A 25,252-nucleotide genomic window follows, 5' to 3' on the forward strand; every position below is an offset into this window, starting at 1 on the left:
ATGTGATGGACACTGCATTGCTCCCAGTTTTCCTAAAGTGAATAATGCTGCTATGAAAATTCATGTATGTTTTCAATTCTTTTGGGTCTGTACCTAGGAATCGCCAGGTCAGATGGTAACTCTATGGTTGCCATTTCTCTGTTTGCCGCCATTTTACATCCCCACTGGCAAAGTTCCAATTCTCCACCTTCTCACCCACACTTATTTTCTTTTTCATTCTAGCCATCCTGGTGAGGGTGAAGTCGTATCTTATTTTGGTTTTGATTTCAATTTTTTCTAATGACTAAATGATGTTGAGCATCTTGGTGGCCATGTGTATATCATCTTTGGACAAATGTCTATTCAAATTCTTTGCCCATTTAAAATAATGGCTTGTCTTTTTATTGTTGAGTTGCGAAAGTTCTTTATCTATTCTTGATTTAAGTCCCATATCGGGTATAATGTGTGAATATTTTCTCCCATCCTGTGGGCGTTATTTTTGAGTTTTTAGAATAAAAATGAATTTCTAAATGCACTGCCCTGTAACGTGCTCTTTTTACTTCACAGTGTGTCATGGGCATCTTTCCATGGTAAGAGGACGCCACCCCATTATGGCTGTACCTCAGTTCATTGGACGGTCCTCTGCTGAGCTTTCAAGCGGCTCAGGTCCATGAGTCAGTGGGAGACGAAGATGCGGCGGCTCTTGGTGCCGTTTGCTCCGGGATGATGTGAAAATGCAAGCAGCACAGGAAGTCTCTAACCTGCTTGCACTTCCCCTCTGAGACTCCGCGGTTTCACAACCCCTTCAACCCCTCCTTCACCACCACCCAGTGGTATCAGCTGGCGCCTCTGTGAGAAAGTTCCACTTCAAGACGCCCCAAAGCATTATCATTTCCTTCTCGCGCCCCGTCGAGGTGGCCAGCAATCCCCAGGGTCCTCTGAGACCCGCCTGCTTCAAAGATGAACTGGCTCATCACCATAGCGAGGCTGCTGCTGCCTGGGCCTCTTCTCCTGGGTAAGCAGGAGAGGGGAGGCGGGGAGGGGCATGTGGCTGTGGCCAGGGAACCGCAGGCCTTACAGAACCTCAAGGCCAAGGAGGAGCAGCTCTCGGGGTGGCACCGGCCATAGGTGATGGGGCCCAGGGATCTAGAGGAGAGGGGGCCGAAGGAAGTCAGAGTCCACAGCATCGGCCAGGTGTGGAGGAAAGACAGGGGAGGGGGCCAAGGATGGCCACAGTGAGAGGCGAGGGAGCGGCCCCTCCCCAGGCAGGTGGAAACGGGTGCACAGAGCTGTGCGGGGTCTGCTCCACCCGCTGCTCCTCATGTGGCATCTCAGGCAAGTCCTGCCCCCTTTCTGGGCCTCAGTCCCTTCACCTGAACATGCTGGGGCCTCGCCTCTGACCGCCGGGATGCTGTGAAATAAGCCTGGTGCCTGGAAGGCCAGCAGGGCCCGAGCAAAGCTTGGGACTTGCAGCCCAGGCTGCCTGAGGTCGGGAATCTGAGATCTGAGGCCAAGGAAGAGACTGGTCCCTGGCCGGTGGGGAGTGTGGGAGCATGAGAGCAGGGAAGGGGGAGGAGGGAGGAGGAGGAGGGAGGAGGAGGAGGGAGGAGGAAGAGGGAGGAGGAGGAGGGAGCTTCGCGGGGATCTTGAAACCCTGAGGCTGTGTGTGGGAGGAAGGCTGAGGATAACAATTTGAGTTCTCTGGCGCAAGGAGAAATGAGTGTGTGGGAGATACACCCTGCCTGGGGCATCCCCAGCTCCTCCTGGGGCCCCTTCCGTCTGCTCCTCTCCCACGGGACTCTGCCTTCTCATCCTTCCTTCTCTGCTGAGAGGCCAGCGGGCAGGCGTGTCCTTCCCAGGCCCTGGGACTGCCGGGCTCCGGGGAGCAGGGGGTCGCGGCCCCCCATCTCCCTGAGCCGAGGCCCTCGGGGGAGGCCAGGGAGGCTGGTTCCAGCCCTCGCTCTGCCTGGTCCGAGGCCGCCGGCCCTTCGGGGTCTACCCATCCCCTGGGGCACGTGGGCGGCAGCCAGTCCGCGTGTGGGGCGCGGGGTGGGGGTGGGGTGGGGGTGGGGGTCCCTGGCCGGAAGTGGCTGACGGCCCCCTTGCCTCCCTCAGCCCCGGCCTCCGCCTACAACCTGGACGTGCGGCACGTGCAAAACTTGTCCTTCCCACTCGCCGGGAGGCACTTTGGGTACCGCGTCCTGCAGGTTGGAAACGGGTGAGCGGATGCCCCAGGTGCCCCTGCCCCGCAGAGCCCGGGACGGGGCACCCATGTCAGCCCGGGGCTGGCCAGTGAGAGCCGCAGGGTCAAGGAGAACGTGGGGGGATTTCTCAGAAACAGGAGCAGGATGAGGCCCGTGCACCGCCCAAGCGCCACATGGGAACCCGAGAGGGGACGTCCCAGCCCCAAACACCAGGCCACGCTGCGCTCCTGCCCGCCCGGCACAGCGCGGCTAAGCCTAGGTCTCTGATGCCTGATCGAATGAACTTATAATGTCACATTCTGGCATATTCTCTGGTCCTCAGTCTTTCTAGAGCAGTGGTCGCGGCTCTTTGGCCCCTTGAGTGTGGCTCTTCCACAAAATACCACGTGCGGGCGCACACGTGCAGTGCGATTGAAACTTCGTGGCCGTGCGCAGAAGTCGGTTTTCGGAAAGGAGATAGAGAAACGAGTACACAGGACGAGTGTGGATGGGCGAGTTGGAAGGGGTCGACCTCAGCGAACGTACCTCAATCAGATTGAGGACGTTTTTAGCAAAGGCCAGCTTAGGAGTCCCCTAATGAAGTTAATAACAATGTACCTACCTATATAGTTTAAGTTTAAAAAAATGTGGCTCTCAAAAAAAATTTCAATCGTGGTACTGTTGATATTTGGCTCTGTTGACTAATGAGTTTGCCGACCACTGTTCTAGGCTGATGGAAATAATTCCTAACTTTCTAGAGTTTGGCATGTTGGGTGACTTCTCTGGGATTCAATAAGGAAGCAATAGGTGGGGCCCGAGGGAGAAGGCTGCATTGCTTTGAGGTGCCTGGCCGGGGATAGGATACCCCTTATGAGGTAGGAGTGGGGAGGTAAAGACCTGGGTAACTCCATCTCACAGGTGAGATTTCTCATCAGGGTTGTTGTGGGAGCACCGGGTGAGGGGAGCAGCCCAGGAAACCTCTACCAGTGCCAGCCAGACACTGGCCACTGCCTGCCAGTGGGCCTGAGCGGTGAGTAGCTGGTGAGGGAGCTGGGAGGCGGTGCCTCGGGGAAGTCGGGGCTGGCCCCCTCTACTCCTGGATTGCGCGAATTCCTCCAGACCAATCTTATGGTGCCCACAGGTTCCAACTACACCTCTCAGTACTTGGGAATGACCTTGGCGACAGACCCCACAAATGGAAACATGCTGGTAAGAATTTTGTGTAGTGTGGTGTCAGAGCCTGTGAAGCTCAATGCTAGGAAACTGATTGAAAAGAAGAAAGAAAAAAATGGATTAAAGATCATAATGAAGGCCCTGGCTGGTGAGGCTCAGTCTGTTGGAGTGTCATCCTCTGCACCAAAGAGTCTTGGGTTCGAATCCCGCTCAGCGCACATTTCCACATTGTAGGTTCAATCCCTGGTCAGGGCACGTACAAGGGGCAGCTGATCAATGTTTCTCACACCAACATTCCCCCCCCCCCTCTCTCTCTCAGAAATCAATAAAGAAACATATCCTTGGGTGAGGATTTTTTTTTAAAAAAAAAGATCCTATAGAAGATTAAAGGCATCAGAGCGATTTGGAGTCAGTGTTTATTGGGGATAAACTATGAGCCAGCTATTTTCAAGACCTTACTTACCTAAGTTTTTTCCAAATATTAACTATCTATAACGATTGACATACAAGATGATTTTTGGTGGTACACAAACTTAATGTTTGAATAGTTACATATTTATTTAAAGAACTAGTAGAAAAATTTACAACAAGCATTTCAAATTCATGATTTCTTAGATTGCATTGGTTAGGATGAGGCTAAAGTATTTTTTAAAAAGTAAATTTAGCCGAAACCGGTTTGGCTCGGTGGATAGAGCGTCGGCCTGCGGACTGAAAGGTCCCAGGTTCGATTCCGGTCAAGGGCATGTACCTGGGTTGCGGGCACATCCCCAGTAGATGTGCAGGAGGCAGCTGATCGATGTTTCTCTCTCATCGATGTTTCTAACTCTCTATCCCTCTCCCTTCCTCTCTGTAAAAAAATCAATAAAACATATTTTAAAAAATAAAATAAAATAAAAGTAAATTTAAAGTAATAAAATATTAAGGAAATAATGGTATGAATGATGTACCATATGGCAGAAATTGCAAAGTGCTACACAAATGCCTAAAGTTTGAAAAACACTTCTTTATCTCCTTTAACCCGCTTCACATTTTTTACACATGAGGAAACAGGACCAAAGGGGAGCGACTTGGCCAGGGTCACATGGTTTTAAAGAGACAGAGCAGGGATTTGAGTCAAATTCCCATTTGATTCCAAGTCCATTGCTCTTTACAATTCATTTCAGCAGCATCCAACAGCTACGTGAGAAATAGAAGACTGATTGAAATATCGATCCCGTACTTAATTGGAGCTTGTTTACTTAGCTACTATTACATGCCAAGCAGTGTGCTAGATTATGATGGGGGAAGGGGAGTGAGATTCAAAGATGACCATGACATGAGCCCAGACTTTCAAAAACTTGTAGTCTGGCAGGAATCTATAATAATAAAAGTGTAATATGCTAATTAGACTGGACATCCAAACAACCTTCCAGATGTCCTTCCGGACAACCTTCTGGATGAAGCTGGGGGCTGTGAGGGCCAAGGCAAGCCGCTGCGGCTGCGGGGGCTAAGCCCTTTGCACGAATTTCATGCATCGGGCCTCTAGTTGTAGTCATAAATGAAAGGGACACTGTGTGTATTCTGGGAATAGTGAGTAATTTTGGCTTAAACACAGAATGTGTGATGGGGAATGGAAGGGGATGGGTCTGGAAAAGTAGGCTAGTGCCCACCTGTAAATAATATGAATGCGAAACTAAGGCTTTTAAAATATATTGTATTGGTTTTTTACAGAGAGGAAGGGAGAGGGATAGAGAGTCAGAAACATCGATGAGAGAGAAACATCAACCAGCCACCTCTTGCACACCCCCCACTGGGGATATGCCCGCAATCAAGGCACATGCCCCTGACCGGAACCGAACCCGGGACCCTTCAGTCCGCAGGCCGACGCTCTGTCTACTGAGCCAAACTGGTCAGGGCCAAAACTAAGGCTTTTAGATCCTATCCTCCAGGACCCAGAGTAGGCAGGGAGCATTGATTGGCATAGAGCATTGGCAGTGAGGATGGAGATACTGGAATAAGAAACCTGGAGGCAGAATTCCCTTGGCTTGGTAACCAGTTGGATACAGGGCGTGAGGTCAGGGGGTGAGGACTCTGAGAGTTTTGTTTTTGGCTGATGATACCCAGCATGCACCGCAAGAGGAAGCTGAGACCCTTTTACTGTCGCTCCCTCAGGCCTGCGACCCCGGGCTGTCTCGGACATGTGACCAGAACATCTATCTAAGCGGCCAGTGTTACCTCTTCCCCCAGAACCTGAAGGGTCCTGTGCTGCAAGGGCGCCCTGGCTACCAGGGTAAGGAACTGGGGACGCAGTGGGTAAACATGCCTGCAGGTGGCTGGCCGTACATGGGCACCAGCATGGCCAGGCCAACATCAGGGACACTTTACCAATCCCTCTGCTTCTGGCTTCCGTAGAGTGCCTAAAGGGCAACGTAGACCTGGTGTTCCTGTTTGATGGCTCAGGGAGCTTGCAACCAAGTGAATTTCAGAAAATTCTGGCCTTCATGAAGGATGTGATGAAGAAACTCAGCAACTCTTCCTACCAGGTAAGTATATTAGCTAGGATTCCTGGTTATAGGTGCCTTCCTAAGGCATAAAAGGAAATTTTAGTATGTCTAGGAAATTTTAGGTGTTCCCAGGCCCTAAGGGCATGGATAGGTATAATTCGACCTCTGGAAGGGACAAGAAGAAGGAATAGAAAGCTTCTAGAATTTCCTCTAGTTCTCATTTCTGTTTCTTTTTTACTTTTGCCTCCCTTTTCGCTTTCTCTCTCTCTCTCTCTGTAGAATGGCTCCCTCAGCTTCTTTGGATCACATGGGCCTGTGGAAAGTTCTTAAGTTCACACGTTAAAGTTTCAGGAGGTTGGTTCGACTAACCCCTCCCACTGCAAATTCCAGATTCTCAGAGAAAAAATTATTGGCCTAGCCTCAGTCAAGTGGCTATCCTTGGCTCAGCCACCTGTACCCTATTTAGCAGGGTCACTCGGAAGAAGAGCTACGGGGAACCAGTTCTGTAGGTGAGGTAGGCAGACCCAGAGACTCGGCGCTCAGCAGACAGCACTACATAAAGAGTCAGAGATTTATTTAATTTTATTCTGTGTCTGTTTATTTTCAAAAGAATGCTTCGAGGCAGGGCAGTGGAGTTGGGTGGCCCAAGTCCTGGATAAGAAGTAGAGATTGGAGCCAGGCCGGCCGGCGTGGCTCCGTGTGTGAATGTCAACCCATGAACAAGGAGGTCACGGCTGGATTCCCGGTCAGGGCACATGCCTGGGTTGCAGGCTCCATTCCCGGTAGGGGATGTGCCGGAGGTGGCCAATGGATGATTCTCTCTCATCATTGATGTTTCTCTTTTCCTCTCCCTTCCTCTCTCTGAGATCAATGAAAGCGTAAAAGAAAAAGAAGTAGAGATTGGAGCAGACAAGTGAGAAGGCTGATATAACATTTCATTTCTTCCTTCTTCTTATAGTTTGCTGCTGTTCAGTTTTCCACGACCTACAAAACAGAATTTACTTTCTTGGATTATGTTAATCAGAAGAACCCTGATGTGCTGCTGGGCAAAGCACAACACATGAAGCAGCTGACCAACACCTTCGGTGCCATAAGATATGTCGCGTGAGTTCCCTTTGGCGGGAGAGAGCCCCCCGTCAGTCGTTCTGTGCGCACTAGCTTCTCTAAGTTGGGGTGTAGAACTCAACAGGCGGGTGCAGCAAGGGGCAGGTTATTGTAAGAACTCAAGGCTCTGGGTTGTAAGAGAAGTTGACTTTAACTGACTAAATCCCAAGGGAGGCTGCAGGGGTACTCATGAGCCTCTGAGACAGGGAGCACAGCCAGGCCTCCCAGGGGGCCGGAGCCAGGACTCAGAAAGCGACTGTGAACCACGGCAGCCACAGCAGAGTCACCACTTAGACGGGAACCAGCTTTGAAGTCAGCCCATGGCCAAAAATCTCAAATACTCAGAATTATCCTGGAATTGTTCGTAGAATTCAATATGTCCAAGTCCCATACTGGAAATTAGTATATCTCGATTTCCTAAAATTTACTACAGAAAAAAATGTTCCCCAGCTGGATCAGATTGCCGTGTTTTAATTGAGACCTAAATGGACGGAGCAGGGTTGTGTCGAAGGGCCACACTGTATATTTCTTAAAGACCTATTTTTAAACATTAGACTGGCCATGGAAACTGAGAGCAATTTGAGGAAGAAGAGAATTACATCTCCTCTCCCATGTTCCCCTGGATAGACACTCAAGTTGAGTGAAACAGCCAGATGCGTCTCCTATACTATTACACTTCTCCTTTGCATTTCTTTGCCAAGGATGTAGAGTTGGATTTGCACAAGTTGAACATGCGTGTGATACATCCCAGGGCTCTGCATGCGTGTTTCTGGCTCTTTCCTTCTGGGGCTTGCTTGACCTGTCATTATCCACTTCATTCTTTTCTCTCTGTAGACAGCTTTGGTGGGTACACAGTCAGGCGACATCCACTGAAAAAATGGCAGCTTCAGTTCCTCAACCTGAATTCCAGCCTCCAGGCGAGAAAGTGATTGGCTAAGCCTGGGTTAGGTCCACCCAGCCACGGCCTGGGTCTACTTTATGGTGCAGAGTCACATGACACAGACATGGATTCTGGGGTCCTTCCAGGGGAAGGGGGTAATTCTTAGAGAAAGGGGTCACCACAGGATGGGAGGACACCTCAACAGGTGTCAACTATGGGAGCAAAAAGTAATGGAAATGGATTTCATAAACACTTCTTGACATTCTGGCTGTGTGCCAGGCAGTGCTCCAGGTTAGGAGTTGGCAAGTGTGTGTTTTTTTTCTGTAAAGGACCAAATAGTAAATATTTTAGGTTTTTCTGGCCACATACGGTATCTGTTGCATATTATTCTTTGTTTGTTTTTGTAACCCTTTGAAAACAAAAACATAAGCACACATTTTTAGCTCATGGACCATATAAACACAAGCTGAGGGCTGGCTGGGGCCTGAAGGTGGTTATTTGCCATGTTCTAGGGGCCGGGACGATAGCAGTGAATAAAACAAAGAAAAATCTCTGCCCGCTTGGACCTTAACATTCTAGCAGAGGAGAGAAATGTCATCAGCAGGATAAATAAGTAAATTAGTTAATACAGGAGAAGATACGTTTGACTAAAAACAGAGCAATACTCACTAGGAGGATCAGGGAAGGTTACGTTTGAGCAAAGACTTGTTGGAGTTGAGGAAGCGAGCCATGTGGAAACCTGGGGGGCAGACCCGGCGGAGGGAATGGCAAAGGGCCGGAGGTGAGGTGCTCGGGATGCCCCAAGGAAAGCCAGGGCACCAGCGTGGCCGGAGAGAAGCGAGTGAGGGGAGAAAGAGCGCGAAGGAGGGCGATGAGGCCACGGGTGTCGGGAGGAGTGGGGGGCCTAGTGGGGACTTTGGCTTTTCCTCTGAGTAAATGAGGCATCATGGGAGGTTTTGAGCAGAGGGGTGATCATCTGATTCATGTTTTTGGAAAGGCTTCCTCTGGCTGAAGGGTTGGTATGAGACTGTGGAGGGGGCAGAGATGGGAGCAGGGAAGCCAGCTGGGAGGCTGTTGAAAAATCTAGATGGGGTAGAGATCCATGAACAGGACCCACGCTGGGCCATGTCTGTGTGGGTGGAGGTTAAAGAAATAGTTTGCATCCAACAAAGAAGTAGAGGTCTTGACAGCAGGTGTTTTGGGCCTGCCCACCAGGGCTCCTGTGTCGTCGTCAGCTCCCACGGAACTTTTCAGCCCTCCTCCCCGCGTCTCTCCTTTGCCTCACTGTGGCCGCTCCACGTGGCTCTCAGCTTCTGCTCCTAAGGCAGGTCCTGTCACAGTCAGGCCTTGCGGACTGGCGGCTCTTGGATTAATCGTCCGTCGCTGGTTCGCTGTGGGGGGGGGGAAGAGGGGTCAGAGGGTCCCAATACAACTGTTGTCCCAGCAGAATCTGTGGGCCACCGATCTTGCTCCATGAGGAGGCTGCAGAGGGCGGAACCTGGAGCCGGGCCCGTCCAGTATTCAGTCCTTCCTTCCTGCTATTTCACACCCGCTGAGCACCTGCTGTCGGCAGCCATAGATGCAGCAGCAAAGTGAACATGGCTCTTTCCTTGAGGAACTCGTGTCCGTGCCTTTGGGGGGAAATTGACACAGAAATCAGTTACTTCACTTCCCCAGGAGGCTTGCTGCAGCAGAGACCTACCGGCCGCCGGGGAGCGGGCGGCAGAGCCGGGGCTACATGCGCCTGCTCGCGAAGAGTCACTCTCCAGTTTTCTTTGGTCATGGACCCCCCCCCCCCTTGGAAAACTCACCTAAATCACCAACATATCTAATCGGAAGATAGTTGCCATGTGGTTGAAAGGGAGGGTAGGATGCCCAGAGCCTCCCCTCACGAAGCCTCCCCTTCCCACTGATGGGTTCTGGGGCAACTTCCTGACTGCCCGGAGTTCAGTTGGAGGTACTGGCTGAGGAGAGGTGTGGCAGCAAGGACAAGAAGGACGCTCAGAAGAGACCTTGGCAGGCCGGAATCGGAATCGGAATCGGGGAATCGCTGCAGGGAGGGAAGCGGGGGAGGGGGTGGAGGGAGGGGTGAAGGGGGTGGATGTGAGAAGAGCTTTTCATAATCAGCAGGGCAGTGAGTTAATGAGAGGGGGCGGGGTGAGGGAGACTCCATATGATGTGGGGGGAGTCTCTCACATCCCGCCTCCTTAAATACAGGACCCAGGTCTTCCGGGAGGAACTTGGGGCGCGGCCAGATGCCAGCAAAGTGCTCATCATCATCACGGACGGGGAAGCCACTGACATTGGCGACATCAGTGTGGCCAATGACATCATCCGCTACATCATCGGGGTATGGGCCCCAGGTGCCAAGCCTCTGCCTTCTTCCTGCGTCTCATCTTCCCTCGCCCGTTTCTGACCCGACTTCCCTTTCTCCTGGGGGCCATGGTCCTGTGAAAATAGTAGGAAATTGGTCTGCGATTCTGGGGATGTCAGCACTTCTCTCTTCTCTCCCTCACAGATCGGGAAGCATTTTGTGAGCAAGAAAAATCAGGATTCACTTCACAAATTTGCTTCAAAGCCGGTGGAAGAGTTTGTGAAGATTCTGGACACGTTTGAGAAGCTTAAAGACCTGTTCACGGAGCTGCAGAAGAAGATCTATGCCATCGAGGGTGAGTGGCAGACCCTGGAGAGCTAGTTCAAGACATTATATACAGAAGCTCACCTGGGGCATGAGGTTAGAGGCAGGCTGAATGGTAGCAAGGGGCACCCCCTCAGTGGCTGACGCAGAGCTGAGAGCTCTCCTGAAAAAGACCTCGGGCAGGAATTTAGGAGAGAGCGATTTAGGAGCAGCTTCCATTCCCTCTGAAATTCCTTCTTCCTCCTGAAGTTTAGCTGGGTCCAGGCTGAGGTCCAGGACTGAACTCGATCTTGCCGGAGCCAGCTGAGCCCTGTGGAATGACCATACTGCCTTACCCCGCCCTCAGCTTCCTCATTTCCGTTATCCTAGGCCTCCAATGACTTAAGATGGGTAACGGGCTGTGGCCAACTGCAAGTACCCCATAGGCGCTCTCCCTTGGTCCAGAATAGAGAAGATTTTGATTGGCATCAGCAGAGGGAGGGCTGGCCATGGGAGGGTATTTCCCCGGGAGGCCTCGTCTGCTGGAAGGGACATGGCTCCCACAGGGAAGGCGCCTTTGCTGGGCCAGAGCTTTGGTGTTCAGCTCAGCACGTTGGTGACATCGGGCCCAGCCCCCACAGTCTGGCTGGAATGCCTCGGTTCAGTGTCCAGGAAGCGGGAATGGGAGAGTCCAGAAGCAGTGTGGTGTGTATAGTAGAACCAGGCAGACCTGCTCAAGAATCCGCTCTGCCTGTGCTGCGTGGCCTCAGCCAGGTCATTCTCCCTCTGAGGCTCCCCGTTCTCTGTTAAAGGGGGATGATGGCGCCGATCTCACAGGATTGTAAGGTGCAACTGCTGTACTAGTTTCCGAGGTCTGCTATAACCAAGCACCACACAGCAGTGGTTAAAGCAACAGACATTTACTGTCTTACGGTGCTAGAGGCTTGGAGTGAGAAATCAAGGGGTCAGCAGGGGCATGCTCTTTCTGAAAGTTCTAGAAGAGCGTTCTCCTTGCCTCTTCTGGCTCCTGGTGTTTGCCAGCAGTCCGCGGCCTTCCTCGACTTGTACTGCGTCGCTGTCACGTGGCTGTCTTCTCCCCGTGTCTTCACGTTGTCTTCCCTCTGTGCGTGTCTGTCTCTGTCTGAATTTCCCATTTTACAAGGACGTCAGTCATATTGGGTTGGGGCCCACCCTACTGACCTCATCGTAACTTGGTTACCTCTTAAAGACTGTATTTCCAAACAAGGTCACATTCTGAAATGCTGGGGTTAGGACTTCAACATACCTTTTTTAAAAAATATATTTTTATAAGCATAACCAATGGACACAAGACACTGGGGGGTAGGGGAGGCCGGGGGAATGTTAAAGGGGGGCGGGAGGACGCCGAAATCGGTTTGGCTCAGTGGATAGAGCGTCGGCCTGCGGACTGAAGGGTCCCAGGTTCGATTCCGGTTAAGGGCATGTACCTGGGTTGCGGGCACATCCCCAGTAGGAGATGTGCGGGAGGCAGCTGATCGATGTTTCTCTCTCATCGATGTTTCTAACTCTCTATCTCTCTCCCTTCCTCTCTGTAAAAAATCAATAAAATATATTTTAAAAAAAGGGGGGGAGGGGGGAAGGAGACATATGTAATACTTTTGTAATAGTTTAAGCAATAAAACAAAATTAAGATATATATATATATATACATATATATATATTATTGATTTCATAGAGGAAGGGAGAGGGAGAGAGAGAGCAACATCAATGATGAGAGAGAATCATTGATCGGCTGCCTCCTGCACGCCCCACACCGGGGATCAAGCTCACGACCCAGGCATGTGCCCTGACCACCAATTGAACCATGACCTCCTGGTTCATAGGCCTGACGCCCAACCACTGAGCCACGCTGGCCGGGCGGGTCTCAGTTTAGAGGTCACCTCCTCTGGTAAGCGTTCAGGTGTAGCTTGAAGGTGGAACCAATGTGCGTTAGTGATGCAGTGGCGATAGAATGGGGGACCGGGCGGAACCAAGGTTTATTCCGGGTTTTCAGCGTGATTCCCGAGGAGGTGGGGGTGCCATCCGCTGATGGGGACGCCCTGGTGGGCACCGAAGTCGAATGCTGCGTCCCAGACCAGCTGATGGCATAGCTGGTCACCCCTCGGGGCTCATGGAGGGGAAGCCACTGGCAGACGCTGTGCTTCCCCTCAGGCCCGCGTGTCACTGTGCTTACTGCTCCTGGGTCTCGCTGCCCCTTAGGCACAAGCAAGCAGGACCTGACGTCCTTCAACATGGAGCTGTCCTCCAGCGGGATCAGCGCGGACCTCCGCGGGGTGAGTGGGCGGCGCGAGGGCCACGGGAGGCCGTGGGCGCAGCCGCCGTTCTGACCCTGCTCGTCCCCTTCCGGGCAGGGCCATGGCGTCGTGGGGGCGGTCGGCGCCAAGGACTGGGCCGGGGGCTTCCTGGACCTGCAGGCCGACCTGCGGGGCGACACCTTTGTGGGGAACGACCCGCTGACCCCGGAGGCGAGAGCCGGATACCTGGGTGAGTGCCGCTCCTCACGCGGGTTCGTGTGGTTTTCGGGGCCAGGGAGTCGCTCACCTGACTTTCAAAACAGGTAAATGAAAGCAGTTAAGCGGCAGGAACGCAATCAGAGTTTAAATACGGTGACAGCATTCTTAGCTTTTCCCTGGACAACCCCTCAGCTGGGTGTTAGTCATGCTTTTATTTTCCGTATTTTATGAGGCCTGATAGCAGTGGTTCTCCACCTTCTGGCCCTTTAAATACAGCTTCTCATGTTGTGACCCAGCCATAAAATTATATTCGTTGCTATTTCATAACTGTAATGTTGCTGCTGTGATGAATCGTCATGTAAATATCTGATATGCAGGATGGGCTTAGGCGACCCCTGTGAAAGGGTCGTTCCACCGCCAAAGGGGTCGCGACCCACAGGTTGAGAACCGCTGCCTTAGAGCCTGAAGCTTTGCCCCTCCCAGGGCCAGCTCATCCCCACAGAGAGCAGACAGCACGCCTTCTCTGTGCCAGCCAACGACCCCTGAGCACCAGCTGCCGCTGTACCTAACTTCGTACACCACGCCAGTCTCCCCCCACCTGCCAGGCACTAGGCACCCAGAGAAACCCCTGCAACCCAGAGCTGCCAACCTGATCACACTGCCGTCCTCGACTTGCTCAAGCTCTCCCGCCCGGCCTCAGTCATTCCTCCCCTCAGACGCCTCCAGGCCGCACTCGCCCTCCCTCCCCCTGCCTCCTTCCTGACCGGTGCCGCCCCTGTGGCCTGGCTGGCCTCCTGCCCCCCCACCCCCACCCCCTGCTTTGGGGAGCTGTGAGTCAGAAGCGTCTCTCCACAGCAGTGACCTCTGTGTAGTCACTAGTCGTTCCTTTACATGAACCCCAGGGACGGTTAAACAGCCCGCAGGTTGGGGGGGGCGGGGAGGGGGACCAGCAGCACCGCCCGGCTCCCTCCTGCTGAGTTTCCCAGAGCCGTGGTGGGCGCAGCCCCAGCTCTTCCGACTTGGAGCGCGAGGCCGCGAGTGTGGTCACTCCCATCGCCCCGTGCCTCTCAGGCTGCAGAGGGCCTCGCCTTGGAGCTCTTCCCATCACATTCATGTCGCCAGCCTGTCCCAAGGCTCAAACGGGCGCCCAGGGCCCCGCACAGGGCTGCTTGCAGCTCTGCCTTCCCACTGGCCGAGAACCACCTGCCTCATGCAGGACCTGGGGCGGGGCGGGACTCCTTTATTCAACAATCAAAACACGAAGATCGTATTAAATTCCTCATCGGCATCTACTCTTTAAGGGAGGCTGCGCTCGGGGATTTCTTTTTCCTTTTTCTGAGGTTCTCTACTGAGCAAGGCGCTGCTCTGAGTGCATGGCAGGTATTGACATACTCGATCTCATTTTATCTTCACGACAGCCCTGTGAGTAGGGATTTTATTATCTCTAGTTTAAGCCGAAGAAACTGGAGAGGTAAGTAACTCGCTCGGGTCACAGACCTGGGACCGGGAGCCCAGGAGTCGAGGCCCAGGTGTGCTGGTACCTGCACCACTGCCTTCAGGGTGGGTTTTTGTACTTTAACATCCATAAAATAGCTGCAGTGTTGCTCAGCAAAGAGGAAGAAATAACTCCAAACACTAATCTCCACCCACTACGTGTGCGGGTGCACGCACACACGTGTACATACTTATGAATAAATTATAAATATAATCTTGAGTGCCTGTTACGCTACCATCCTTCAGATCTGAGTTCAGATAGCACCAGCCTAGTGCTAAGCATTTTATATCAATGGTCTTATTTACTTCTCAAAAACCACCCTGTAAGGTTGATACTATCCCCATTTTTAAAAAATCTTAAACCGAGGATATGTTTTTATTGATTTTTAGAGAGGGAGGGAGCGAGAGAAACATTGATGTGAGAGAGAAACATCTGTTGATTGCCTCCCAAACGCGCCCTCTGACTGGGGATGGAACCCTTATCCTTTTGGTTGGAGCATGAAACAAAGCGCCAACCACTGACCCACCCAGCCAGGGCAATCCCCATTTTTTTAGATGAGGAAACCAAGGCTGGATAGTGAGGAAGTAATAACATAGGATTAAAACCGCGTCTGTCTGATTTCAAAGGGCAAGTTCTTAACCTTGTGCTTCAGCAACAGACATGAGTGAAGGGAGGGTGGCTCGTAGGCCCCAGACATCTCTGCCTTCGCACCCGCTGTCAGCTGCTCTAAGCAGAGGAGATAAAATTGGGTCAGTGCCCTGCTTTCAGGGTCAGAGCATCCCTATTGGCTGGCGCCTGCTCTGCAGACTCCTGGGTGCTTCCTGTGGCATCTCAGACATTTCATCAGTGCTGGAAGGGAGGGGCTGGCACCTCGCCACCACCACTGCCACCACCACCACCCCTGCCAGCGAGGTGTGATGCACGAAGATAGCCTGAAGCCTTGTCTTCAAGCAGGAAACGTTCCGATGTTTGTGCGAACTTTGCATCCTTCTTGCTAATCTATCCCGTTTGATTGTATTGTGTATTTAAGAATGTCGTCTCCTTACCACCCCAGGTGAGCTGAGCAGCAGGAAGGCACGGCGTGCACTGCGGCTGCTCTGCTTGGCTGGTGCGGCCAAGGCCTGAGAAACGCAGCCGTGGCCGTGGCCGTGGCCGTGGCCGTGGCCGTGGCCGTGGCCGTGGCCGGGTGGAGGGTCTGCGCCGCGCCCGGCACACGGCTCCTTTTCTCGGGGGGCCTCCTGGGCGTTTCAGTGCGTCTGTGCTGCTGACCAGCTCCCCGGGGCCTCTGCCCCCCCCCCATGTCACCCTCTCCCAGCAGTCATTGCGTTGCTGACTCCAAGTCCATGCTCTCTCCGTAGGTTACACAGTGGCCTGGCTGCCCTCCCGGGGTCTCACGGCACTGCTGGCCGCTGGAGCCCCCCGGTACCAGCATGTGGGGCGGGTGCTGCTCTTCCAGCAGTCGGGGGACAAAAGACAGTGGAGCCAGATCCAGAGAATAGACGGGACCCAGGTGAGCATGGCCCACGGTGCCGCCCGCGGGGACCTCGCGCTGCCTCTGCACCCGGCCCACCGGCTGCGTGCGGCCGGCGCCCAGCCTGTCGCACCTGCTCCGCCGCCGCCCTCCGAGGCGAGCGCTGTCACCTCCACTCGCCAGCTAAAGAAACCGGACCCCGAGGAACCCCACTTGTCCGGGTTCCCCCAGGCCCTGAGTGGGATGGACGGACTGTCACTTGGGGCACTGGACGCAGCTGAGGAGCCGGGTCTCCTGCTCGCAGGCTCCTCCTCAGCCGCCTCCTCTCCCTGCAGGTCGGCTCTTACTTCGGTGGCGAGCTGTGTGGCATTGACGTGAACCGGGATGGGGAGGCGGAGCTGCTGCTGATTGGAGCGCCCCTGTTCTACGGGGAGCAGAGGGGCGGCCGGGTGTTTGTCTACGAGAGGAAGCAGGTGAGGACCGGGCCATGGAGCTGAGGGGGGGGATAAACAGATTTCCAGGCAGCCCAGGCCCCCGTTACTTTGAGTCTTTCCCTGTCGGATTGTGTGTGAACCAGACCTTCCGGACCACAGACAGGCAGGCGGCGGTGGGCAGGCTGTGTGGCAGGCCCAGGGCACCCTGTCTGTGTGTGAGCCCTCACGTGGCCCTCACAGGCACCTCACACGGTGCTGGGGCCTTCCAAAGCCACAAGGTCACCAGAGAGCGAGAGGTGGAGCTGGGACTTGAGCCCCGTTAGCCGGTGGCATCATTCCAGTCTGAGGGACCACAGCGGCGTTTCTTTAGTGTGCGTCACGCACGAAAGGCGCGCCCTGTGAAAGCTTGCCGAGTGACTGGGGTGGGCCCTGTCACCTCGCTCCTTCCCAGCTGGGGTTTGAGGTGGTCTCGGAGCTGCAGGGGGATCCTGGCTACCCGCTTGGGCGATTCGGAGCGGCCATCACTGGCCTGGCAGACATCAACGGCGACGGGCTGACGGACGTGGCGGTGGGCGCCCCTCTGGAGGAGTGGGGGGCTGTGTACATCTTCAATGGGCAACCCGGTGGGCTGAGCCCCCGGCCGAGTCAGGTGAGGTACCCTGCCTGCCAGGTAAACCCATTCCCAAGGGCCCGGCAGCCTCTAAGCCCAGACCCCACCCCACCCCGCCTGACCCCACTCGTCCCACCCTCCAGCCAGCCCTCTTCCCAGCTTAGCATGACTTTCTCTCTTGGTCTCAGCGGATAGAAGGGACCCAGGTGTTCCCAGGAATTCGATGGTTCGGACGCTCCATCCACGGGGTGAAGGACCTGGGAGGGGACGGCCTGGCAGACGTGGCTGTGGGCGCCGAGGGGCAGGTGATCGTGCTGAGGTAAGACAGGACTCCCAGGCGCCACCTACAGTAAACGCGGCTTCCGTCCTTCCAACAGGTGTGCTAACGGCTTACAGCGCTGGCTCACTTGGTCTCCTCTCCACCCTGTGGGATGGGTTCTCTGGTTACACAGGCTTCATGCCTCGTCCCAGGAAAACTGCTGCCATTCAGCAACAGACTAGGATTTGAACGCAGGCCTGTCTGACATTAAAGCCTCGAGAAGCAACGGCATGTGAAGGCCCTAGAACAGCTGTGGGCAAACTACGGCCCGCGGGCCGGATCCGGCCCATTTGAAATGAATAAAACTAAAAAAAAAAAAGACCGTACCCTTTTATGTAATGATGTTTACTTTGAATTTATATTAGTTCACACAAACACTCCATCCATGCTTTTGTTCCGGCCCTCCGGTCCAGTTTAAGAACCCATTGTGGCCCTCGAGTCAAAAAGTTTGCCCACCCCTGCCCCAGAACCAAGTGTCCTGGACTCAAGCACTGCCATTGACTTCTCGGGTGATCTTACCCCTGTCACTTAGCTTCTCAGGCCCTCGGTTCCCTCGTCTGTGAAATGATGATTAAGCCCCTGCCTTACCCATATCTTAGAGTTATTGGAGATGTCGTGTAACATCATCTAGTGAACAGATATTTACTTAGCAGCTACTACGCCTTAAATACCGACTTGGGTACCGAGAGTAGAAATTAGACAAAACAAAGTGTAATTGCCATGGTAAGTGCTGAGGGAAATGAACAGGGTGCTGTGAGAGCGACGAGCAGGGGAGACCGACTATAGGTTGAGGGGACAGAAAGGGCCGCTCTGGGGAGGGGAGGTCTGAGCTGGGACTCGGAAGATGAGAAGCAGCCAGGCTTGCAGAAGTCTGGGGTAGAGCTTCCAGTGGGAGACCAGGCTGTGAGGCCGGCCAATGTCTGGTGGGCTGGGACGTGCTCGGTCACGGGAGCGTGTGCGAGAGACGACGGGAGGAGGGCAGGGTGGTGTGGATAGTAAAACGTTTGGATTTTATTGGGATCATCGTGGCATCAGTGAAGGGTTACAAGCATGGAAGTAGCTCAGTATGATTTCTCTATTTATTTTTTTAAAAAATATATATATTTTATTGATTTCAGAGTGGAAAGGAGAGGGAGAGAGAAACATCAATGATGAAAGAGAATTATTGATTGGCTGCTTCCTGCACGCCCCCTACTGGGGATGGAGCCTACAACATGGGCATGTGCCCTTGACTGGGATTGAACCCAGGACCCTTCAGTCCGCAGGCCGACCCTCTATCCACTGAGCTAAACCGGCCAGGGCTGATTTCTCTTTTTAAAAGCTCACTCTTCTGTATGGAAAATGAAGACTGCCAGACTGAGCCAGGAGTTCATGAGTTATCGTTATCATTGCAAGGAGACACTGATGTCGCCATCTGCTGTAGAGAGGGGGCCCCTCCGGACTCTGTAGATGGGTTCGTGGGTCTGAGTGGGGATTGCAGTTGAGGCCAAGGGAGAGAGTGGTTGTTTCCTGCCCTGCAGCTCCCGGCCTGTGGTGGATGTCGTCACTCAGATGTCCTTCGCCCCCACCGAGATCCCGGTGCACGAAGTCGAGTGCTCCCAGTCAGCCGGCAGCAAGAAGAAGGAAGGCGTTAACATCACAGTCTGTTTCCAGGGCAAGCCCCTCATGCCCCAGTTCCAAGGTCAGTGCTGTCCCCTGCTCCCCAGAGCCTCTGCCCCCCCGAATCCAGGCTTATGGCCCCAGGATCCACCACCGTTCAACTCCTGCCTTTCACTCCGCTCAGGACTCCTGGTTACCAACCTCACTTACACTCTGCAGCTGGACGGCCATCGGATTCGAAGCCGGGGGTTGTTTCCAGGAGGGAGACGTGAACTCAACGGGAACATAGCCGTGACCCAAGTCGAGTCCTGCATTCCGTTCTGGTTCCACTTCCCGGTAAGGGAGCCAGCAAGGCTGCACCAGGAAGTGAAGGGGGGATGAGCTGAGCCGAGAGAGGCAGCTCTGGGTGCAAGGCTTAGCTCTGGGTCACAGCTGAGTCACAAGTCACTTTGATCTCTCTGTACTACCGTTTCCGCTCCTGGGCGACAACAGTAATAACACCTTTGGCGTATTTCCTTCCGGTCCTTCATCTATATTCACGGGCGTTTTCCACGGGGCTGTGACTGTAAGGTACTTACCATTCCTTCCTGCTCTCTTCCTATGTCATGTATTAACACTGCTGCCCAGCTTTCATAATCATTTGTCAGGACTACAGGACACTCAGGGGAGAATGTCACTATTTGCCAGGAACACACGGGCAGTTATTGTTCATCTCCATCTCAGAAAAAGGTTTTTTAATATTGACTTGAACAATTGCCAGAACACCCAAATTCCGTTCGCTCATCACAGTCCTGTGTAAAATAGGTTTGACTCAGTGGTTCTCAACCTTCCTGATGCCGCGACCCTTTCATACAGCTCCTCATGTTGTGGTGACCCCCAACCATAAAATTATTTTCGTTACTACTTCATCACTGTCATTGTGCTACTGTTATGAATCGTAATGTAAATATCTGATATGCAGGATGTATTTTCATTGTTCGCGACCCACAGGTTGAGAACCACTGTGTCTCTTGAATATTTCATAAGAGTCTCGGTATATGATTGGTGTATAAAATCTCGCAGTTGGCTTTATATTTTTTATTATGGGAATGTTCAGGCATACGAAAGTACAAAAAATAGTTGAATGAACCCCCAAGTACCTCTCACCAATTATCAACTCAATTTATCACCAATTATCAATTATCTCAACAATTATCAACTCAATTTTATTTCACAGACCCGCCCCCCCCCCCATTACTAAACTTGGAAATTTTACACATAAATTTGTCAGCAAAGAAGCTCTATGATATGCTAGGAAAAAATAAAGTTTAGACTTGGAAGTTGGAAATATTTGGGTTCACTTCCTAGTTCTAGTCCTTAGAAAAATCGTGTCACCTTTTTAGACCTTATCTTCCTCCCCTTTAATGTGGAGGGTTGGTAGAAACTAGGTGAATACGATTTGAGTAACTTCAAATGTCCTGTCAGGCACTGGTAACAACAACTAAGACCCACCCCTGTTCTCAAGGAACTAGGCTATCCTATATAATAAAAGCCTAATAGCCCTCACCGGTGTGGCTGCCCGCCTAGTGGTCAGTGCATGTCATAGCAAGCAGTTGAGTGGCCTTAGCATATCATTAGCATATTACACTTTGATTGGCTGAATGGCTGACCCCGGACAAGGGGTGCATGTCCCTGGAAGTGTGGCAAAGGTTAAACTCTTGCCGTAAGCTGTATTCTTTTCACCCTCAGGTATGCATTCAGGACCTCATCTCTCCCATCAATGTCTCCCTGAACTTCTCTCTCTGGGAGGAAGAAGGGACACCGAGAGACCAAAGGGCGGTAAGGAGACATCAGCTGGGGGAATTGACAGGAAATAGAGAAGAGTAGAAATTCAATTAGCAACACTGTGTTATAGTGGAGTCTTTGGTTTAAAGCAATAGAAACCAACCATGGCTTACTTAAGCAGGAGAGGAATTTATGGGAGTTTGTGTTTAAAAGAAATTTGGAAAAGCAAGATTGGGAAGAAGGGGAATCAGGGTGGAGGCTCTGAGGCTTCTCCAGGGGGAGAAGTGATGAATGGACTCTTCAGGGCATGCATCTCATTGGTCAGAACATAGTCACATGGTCACACCTGATTACAACACTCTGAGAAACACATGTGGTCATGTGACCAGATTTTAAAAATGGAGGCTCTATTTTATTTATTTAAATATATTTTTATTGATTTCAGAGAGGAAGGGAGGGGGAGAGAGAGATAGAAACATCAGTGATGAGAGAGAATCATTGATCAGCTGCCTCCTGCACACCCCACACTGGGGATTGAGCCTGCAACCCAGACATGCGCCCTGACCGGGAATGGAACCATGATCTGGTTTATAGGTTGACACTCAGCCACGCCGATCGGGCTGGTGGCTCTACTTTAAAGGCAGATGGGGAGGGAGGATATATGGGGACAACCAGCACTCTGCCATTGGCACTAACTTTTGAAAAGCCAAACTGTCATATAGGAACTCAGGGTAGAAGAGTGATCTGCAGTCACTATTGTCAGAAAAAGACTTTCTGGGGGAGGCGCCGTTGCCGTTGGGTCCTGCGGGATGAGTGGCTCTGGGTAGGTGGAGCGAGGAGAGGCAGCGGGCACAGCATGAGGAAAGGTAGGGGGTAAGTTCCAGGCAAATGGGAGGTGGGCTTGGCTTCTGGCAGAAGGACAGCTGAGCAAGACAGAGTCCCTGACTGCCCATTTGGGGGCTGGCTGTGGCCCAGCGGGTGGCGGTATGAAGGTTGAGGTTGGGTTGGAGCAGTCGGCAGAGGCTGCCAGGACCCCTGCCCCTCAAGGAAGTCAAGAGGCTGCTTGGCGGTTGACCCGGAAGCAGAGGAGGCTGGAATCTCTCTAGAACAGCAGGCGCCAACCTTTCGGACCTCACGGACCACCAGTGGCCCGCAGACCACCGGTTGGCGACCGCTGCTCTAGAACATACAACTGATAGCCCATAAGATACTGCTGTGATCTCATTATGTCAGGATGAAGTCCCAACTCCCTCTCAGGGCTTGCAAGGCCCAGGGACCTGGGCGGGCTTCTCTCCCCTGCCCCTCTGACCCACGGCCCTGCACAGGCAGTCTCTCTTGCCTCGAGCCCTTGTGAGGACTGTTCTTCCCCCCACCCCCTCCCCACCCCTCCCTTTCCTTCCCTGGGCTTCCTCCTGCTCATCCTTTAGATTTCATTTGAGAGGCCACTCCTTCAGGAAGGCCAACCCCAACCCCCACGTGTGGGGTGGGATTTCCTCCTGCATTTCCTCTGCATGTTCCCCCGTAAGCCTGAAGGTGCCAGGTCGCTTCTCCCACCAGACTGGGCGGGCAGGAGTGTGTCCATTTGGTTCTCGACGCATACCCAGTGCCGGCATGGGGCCTGGCCCAGAGCAGAAGCTCTGGAAATATTGTAAAAACAGACCTTGATCTAGAGAGCTGTTGTCGGGGGTGCTGGGGGTCACAGAGGGAGCCCAGTAAAGGTCACAGCCGGTGAGCCCAGAGGACATTCCTGCCAGGGAAGGAGCTGGGCCGGGAGGAGCTGTGGGCTGCTCTGTCAGGCCTGACCTGTCCAGAGAGGGAATGGACACCCCGATCCTCAGCCTCCCCCGAGGAGCTACCACCAGAGGACGGCTGCACAGATGGCCTTGGGCTGGGTCAGGGGGTGGGCCCTGCCCTGGGAGGGTGTGGTCCTGGGAGGGGCGACCACAGCTGGCCCAGCAGAGCCTGAGCCACTAACCGCTCCTGTCACTCCTCGTGTTCAGCAGGGCAAGGACATCCGGCCCATCCTGAGACCCGCCCCCCACTCAGAGACCAAGGAGGTAAGAGGGGAGCAGGGGCTGTGGGGAGGCCAGGGCCAGGCCTCCCGGGTCTGGGGGCCTGAGCCTCCCGTCCTTTCTCCTTGGCCTTTCAGATCCCTTTTGAGAAGAACTGCGGAGAGGACAAGAAATGCGAGGCAGACCTGGGGCTGTCCTTCTCCCCTGCAAGGTCTGTAAGGCTCCCCTCCTGCTCCCCTCGGAAGACCCGCATCCGCACTCACTAGATGTGTTCTCTGGGCCTCAATTTCCTTCTCTGAGAAATGCCAGTCCCTGCAGCTCTCCTGTCAGGGTTAACCGAGGCTGGAACACATCAGGCCTGCACGCAGGAGCTGTATCTGTGGGTTTCTTTTGTCTGGACTACCACAGTCCGCAGTCCCAAAGGCCCCGCCTCCGATCCCACTTCCTTCACCTTAACCCCCGGGACGTCCCGGTCTCCCCCCAGATCCAGGGTCCTGCGGCTGACCCCCTCTGCCAGCCTCGCCGTGGAGCTGACCCTGAGCAACTCGGGCGAAGACGCATACTGGGCCCAGCTCAGCCTGGGTTTCCCCCGGGGACTCTCCTTCAGGAAAGTGGAGATGCTCAAGGTGAGTGAGAAGGCAGGGCCCGCCCGGCTTCCCTGCGCGTCCTGCAGCTTCTGCCGCCTCTGGACACTCAGGCGGCCGGGCATGGGCACCGCGGCTCACAGAGGTCTTTGGGCCAGGTTTGGGCTCGCAGCCCGAGGGCCACCCTCAGGTTGGGTGGCCTGAGACACAAGGTTCATCCTCTCTGAGCCTCAGATTCCACAACCAAGAAATGGGAATCTGAGAGGGTCCCGTGACAGGGGCTCCTGGACCTGCTGAGCAAGAGCATGCGCCAGGGGCCGAGAGACCCAGCTCCGCCCCCCGCAAGGCGACCCATGTGTTTTTGAGGCCTGGGTTTTCTTAAATACAACTTGTGTTTTTAAAATTGTTAGTACAAGAGTAATACATGATCCCCACAGAAACTTGGGAATTATAGAAACATTTAAAGAAGATAATCACCCATACTTCTACAACTCAGCAATTACTACTTTGAATATTTTGGTATTTATCCTTCTGTTTATAAATACAAATTGCATTACACACACACACACACACACACACACACACTATATATATACTAGAGGCCCGGTGCACGGATTTGTGGGGTCCCTCGGCCTGACCTGTGGGGATCGGGCCGAAACCAGCTCTCTGACATCCCCCGAGGGGTCCCAGATTGTGAGATGGTGCAGGCCAGGCCAAAGGAAGCCACTGGTGCACAATCGGGGAAGGGAGGAACAGCAGGAGGGGTCCAGGGTGTGTCCGGCCCATCTCGCCCAGTCCTGATCAGCCAGACCCCCAGCAGCAAGCTAACCTACCGGTTGGAGCATCTGCCCCCTGGTGGTCAGTGCACATCATAGCGACTGGTCAAACGGTCAGACACTTAGCATATTAGGCTTTTATTATATAGGATTATGTATTTCATTGATTTCAGAGAGGAAGGGAAAGGGAGAGAGAGAGAGAAACATCAATGATGAGAGAGAATCACTGATCAGCTGCCTTCTGCACACCCCTACTGGAGATTAAGCCCTCAACCCAGGCATGTGCCCTTGATTGGAATCAAACCCAGGACACTTCAGTCCGCAGGCCAACACTCTATCCACTGAGCCAAACCAGCTAGGACAATTTATCTATTTTATATTTGTTTTTTACTAAAATGGCATTTTTTTCTCCATTTTTTTTAATGTTTTTATTGTGGTAAAATATATGTAATATAAACATGACCATTTTAACCATACAGTTCAGTGGCTTTGAGTACATTCATGATGTTGTGCAACCATCACCGCAATCTATTTGCAGAACTTTTTCATCATTTCAGAAGTTCTGTGCCCTTAAGCAATAACTTCCTGTTCCCCACCTTCTTCCCATGTGACTCTAATCTGCTTTCCGTCTGTGCATGTGCCTATTCTGGATGTTTCCCATGAGAGGGATCATATACTTGTCCTTTCGTGTCTGTATGACTTCACTCAGAATCATGTTGTTGAGGTGCATGTGTAAAGTTCATTCTCTTCTAAGTGTAGGTAAATTTCCATTGTTTCTCCTTTCGCCTGTCGGTGGACACCGGCCTTATTCTTACACAGCAACACCCAGTGCTTCCTCGAGGGGCATCTAGCGGAGTGATAAAGACCTAGGGCTGCGCCGAAACCGGTGTGGCTCAGTGGATAGAGCGTCGGCCTGCGGACTGGAAGGTCCCGGGTTCGATTCCGGTCAGGGGCATGTGCCTGGGTTGCGGGCACATCCCCAGTGGGGGATGTGCAGGAGGCAGCTGATCGATGTTTCTCTCTCATCGATGTTTCTAACTCTCTATCTCTCTCCCTTCCTCTCTGTAAAAAATCAATAAAATATATTTAAAAAAAAAAAAAGAAAGAAAGAACTAGAGCTGTGGAGTCAGACCTGTCCTCCAGCCCCTGCCAGCCCCTACCAGCCCCTACCAGCCCCTGCCAGCCCCTGCCAGCCCCTGCCAGCCCCTACCAGCCCCTGCCAGCCCCTGCCAGCCCCTGCCAGCTCCCTGCCAGCCCCTGCCAGCCCCTACCAGCCC

At 53.2% G+C, this 25,252-nt stretch overlaps 1 protein-coding gene across 2 annotated transcripts in view; it reads left to right on the plus strand.

Annotated features, from left to right (window-relative positions):
• Nucleotides 1–840: 840 nt before the first annotated feature.
• Nucleotides 841–25,252, plus strand: part of ITGAL (integrin subunit alpha L) — a 37,823-nt gene continuing 13,411 nt past the window's right edge. The window contains exons 1-21 of one of the 2 annotated variants that reach the window (XM_081089576.1): nucleotides 841–994; nucleotides 2,095–2,197; nucleotides 3,098–3,192; nucleotides 3,304–3,371; nucleotides 5,487–5,604; nucleotides 5,727–5,857; nucleotides 6,777–6,922; nucleotides 10,020–10,152; nucleotides 10,321–10,471; nucleotides 12,658–12,731; nucleotides 12,810–12,942; nucleotides 15,765–15,916; nucleotides 16,213–16,350; nucleotides 16,763–16,960; nucleotides 17,110–17,240; nucleotides 18,761–18,921; nucleotides 19,024–19,175; nucleotides 20,568–20,657; nucleotides 22,604–22,660; nucleotides 22,753–22,826; nucleotides 23,100–23,241. In XM_081089576.1, the coding sequence (XP_080945702.1) occupies nucleotides 940–994; nucleotides 2,095–2,197; nucleotides 3,098–3,192; nucleotides 3,304–3,371; nucleotides 5,487–5,604; nucleotides 5,727–5,857; nucleotides 6,777–6,922; nucleotides 10,020–10,152; nucleotides 10,321–10,471; nucleotides 12,658–12,731; nucleotides 12,810–12,942; nucleotides 15,765–15,916; nucleotides 16,213–16,350; nucleotides 16,763–16,960; nucleotides 17,110–17,240; nucleotides 18,761–18,921; nucleotides 19,024–19,175; nucleotides 20,568–20,657; nucleotides 22,604–22,660; nucleotides 22,753–22,826; nucleotides 23,100–23,241 (2,502 nt within the window). In that variant the 5' untranslated portion in view covers nucleotides 841–939. The remainder of the gene's footprint in view (nucleotides 995–2,094; nucleotides 2,198–3,097; nucleotides 3,193–3,303; nucleotides 3,372–5,486; nucleotides 5,605–5,726; nucleotides 5,858–6,776; nucleotides 6,923–10,019; nucleotides 10,153–10,320; nucleotides 10,472–12,657; nucleotides 12,732–12,809; nucleotides 12,943–15,764; nucleotides 15,917–16,212; nucleotides 16,351–16,762; nucleotides 16,961–17,109; nucleotides 17,241–18,760; nucleotides 18,922–19,023; nucleotides 19,176–20,567; nucleotides 20,658–22,603; nucleotides 22,661–22,752; nucleotides 22,827–23,099; nucleotides 23,242–25,252) is intronic. The other variant, XM_081089577.1, reaches the window with a different exon arrangement.

This window comes from Myotis nattereri (genome assembly GCF_964212035.1).
Source record: "Myotis nattereri genome assembly, chromosome: 4".
NCBI classification, from domain to species: Eukaryota; Metazoa; Chordata; class Mammalia; order Chiroptera; family Vespertilionidae; genus Myotis; species Myotis nattereri.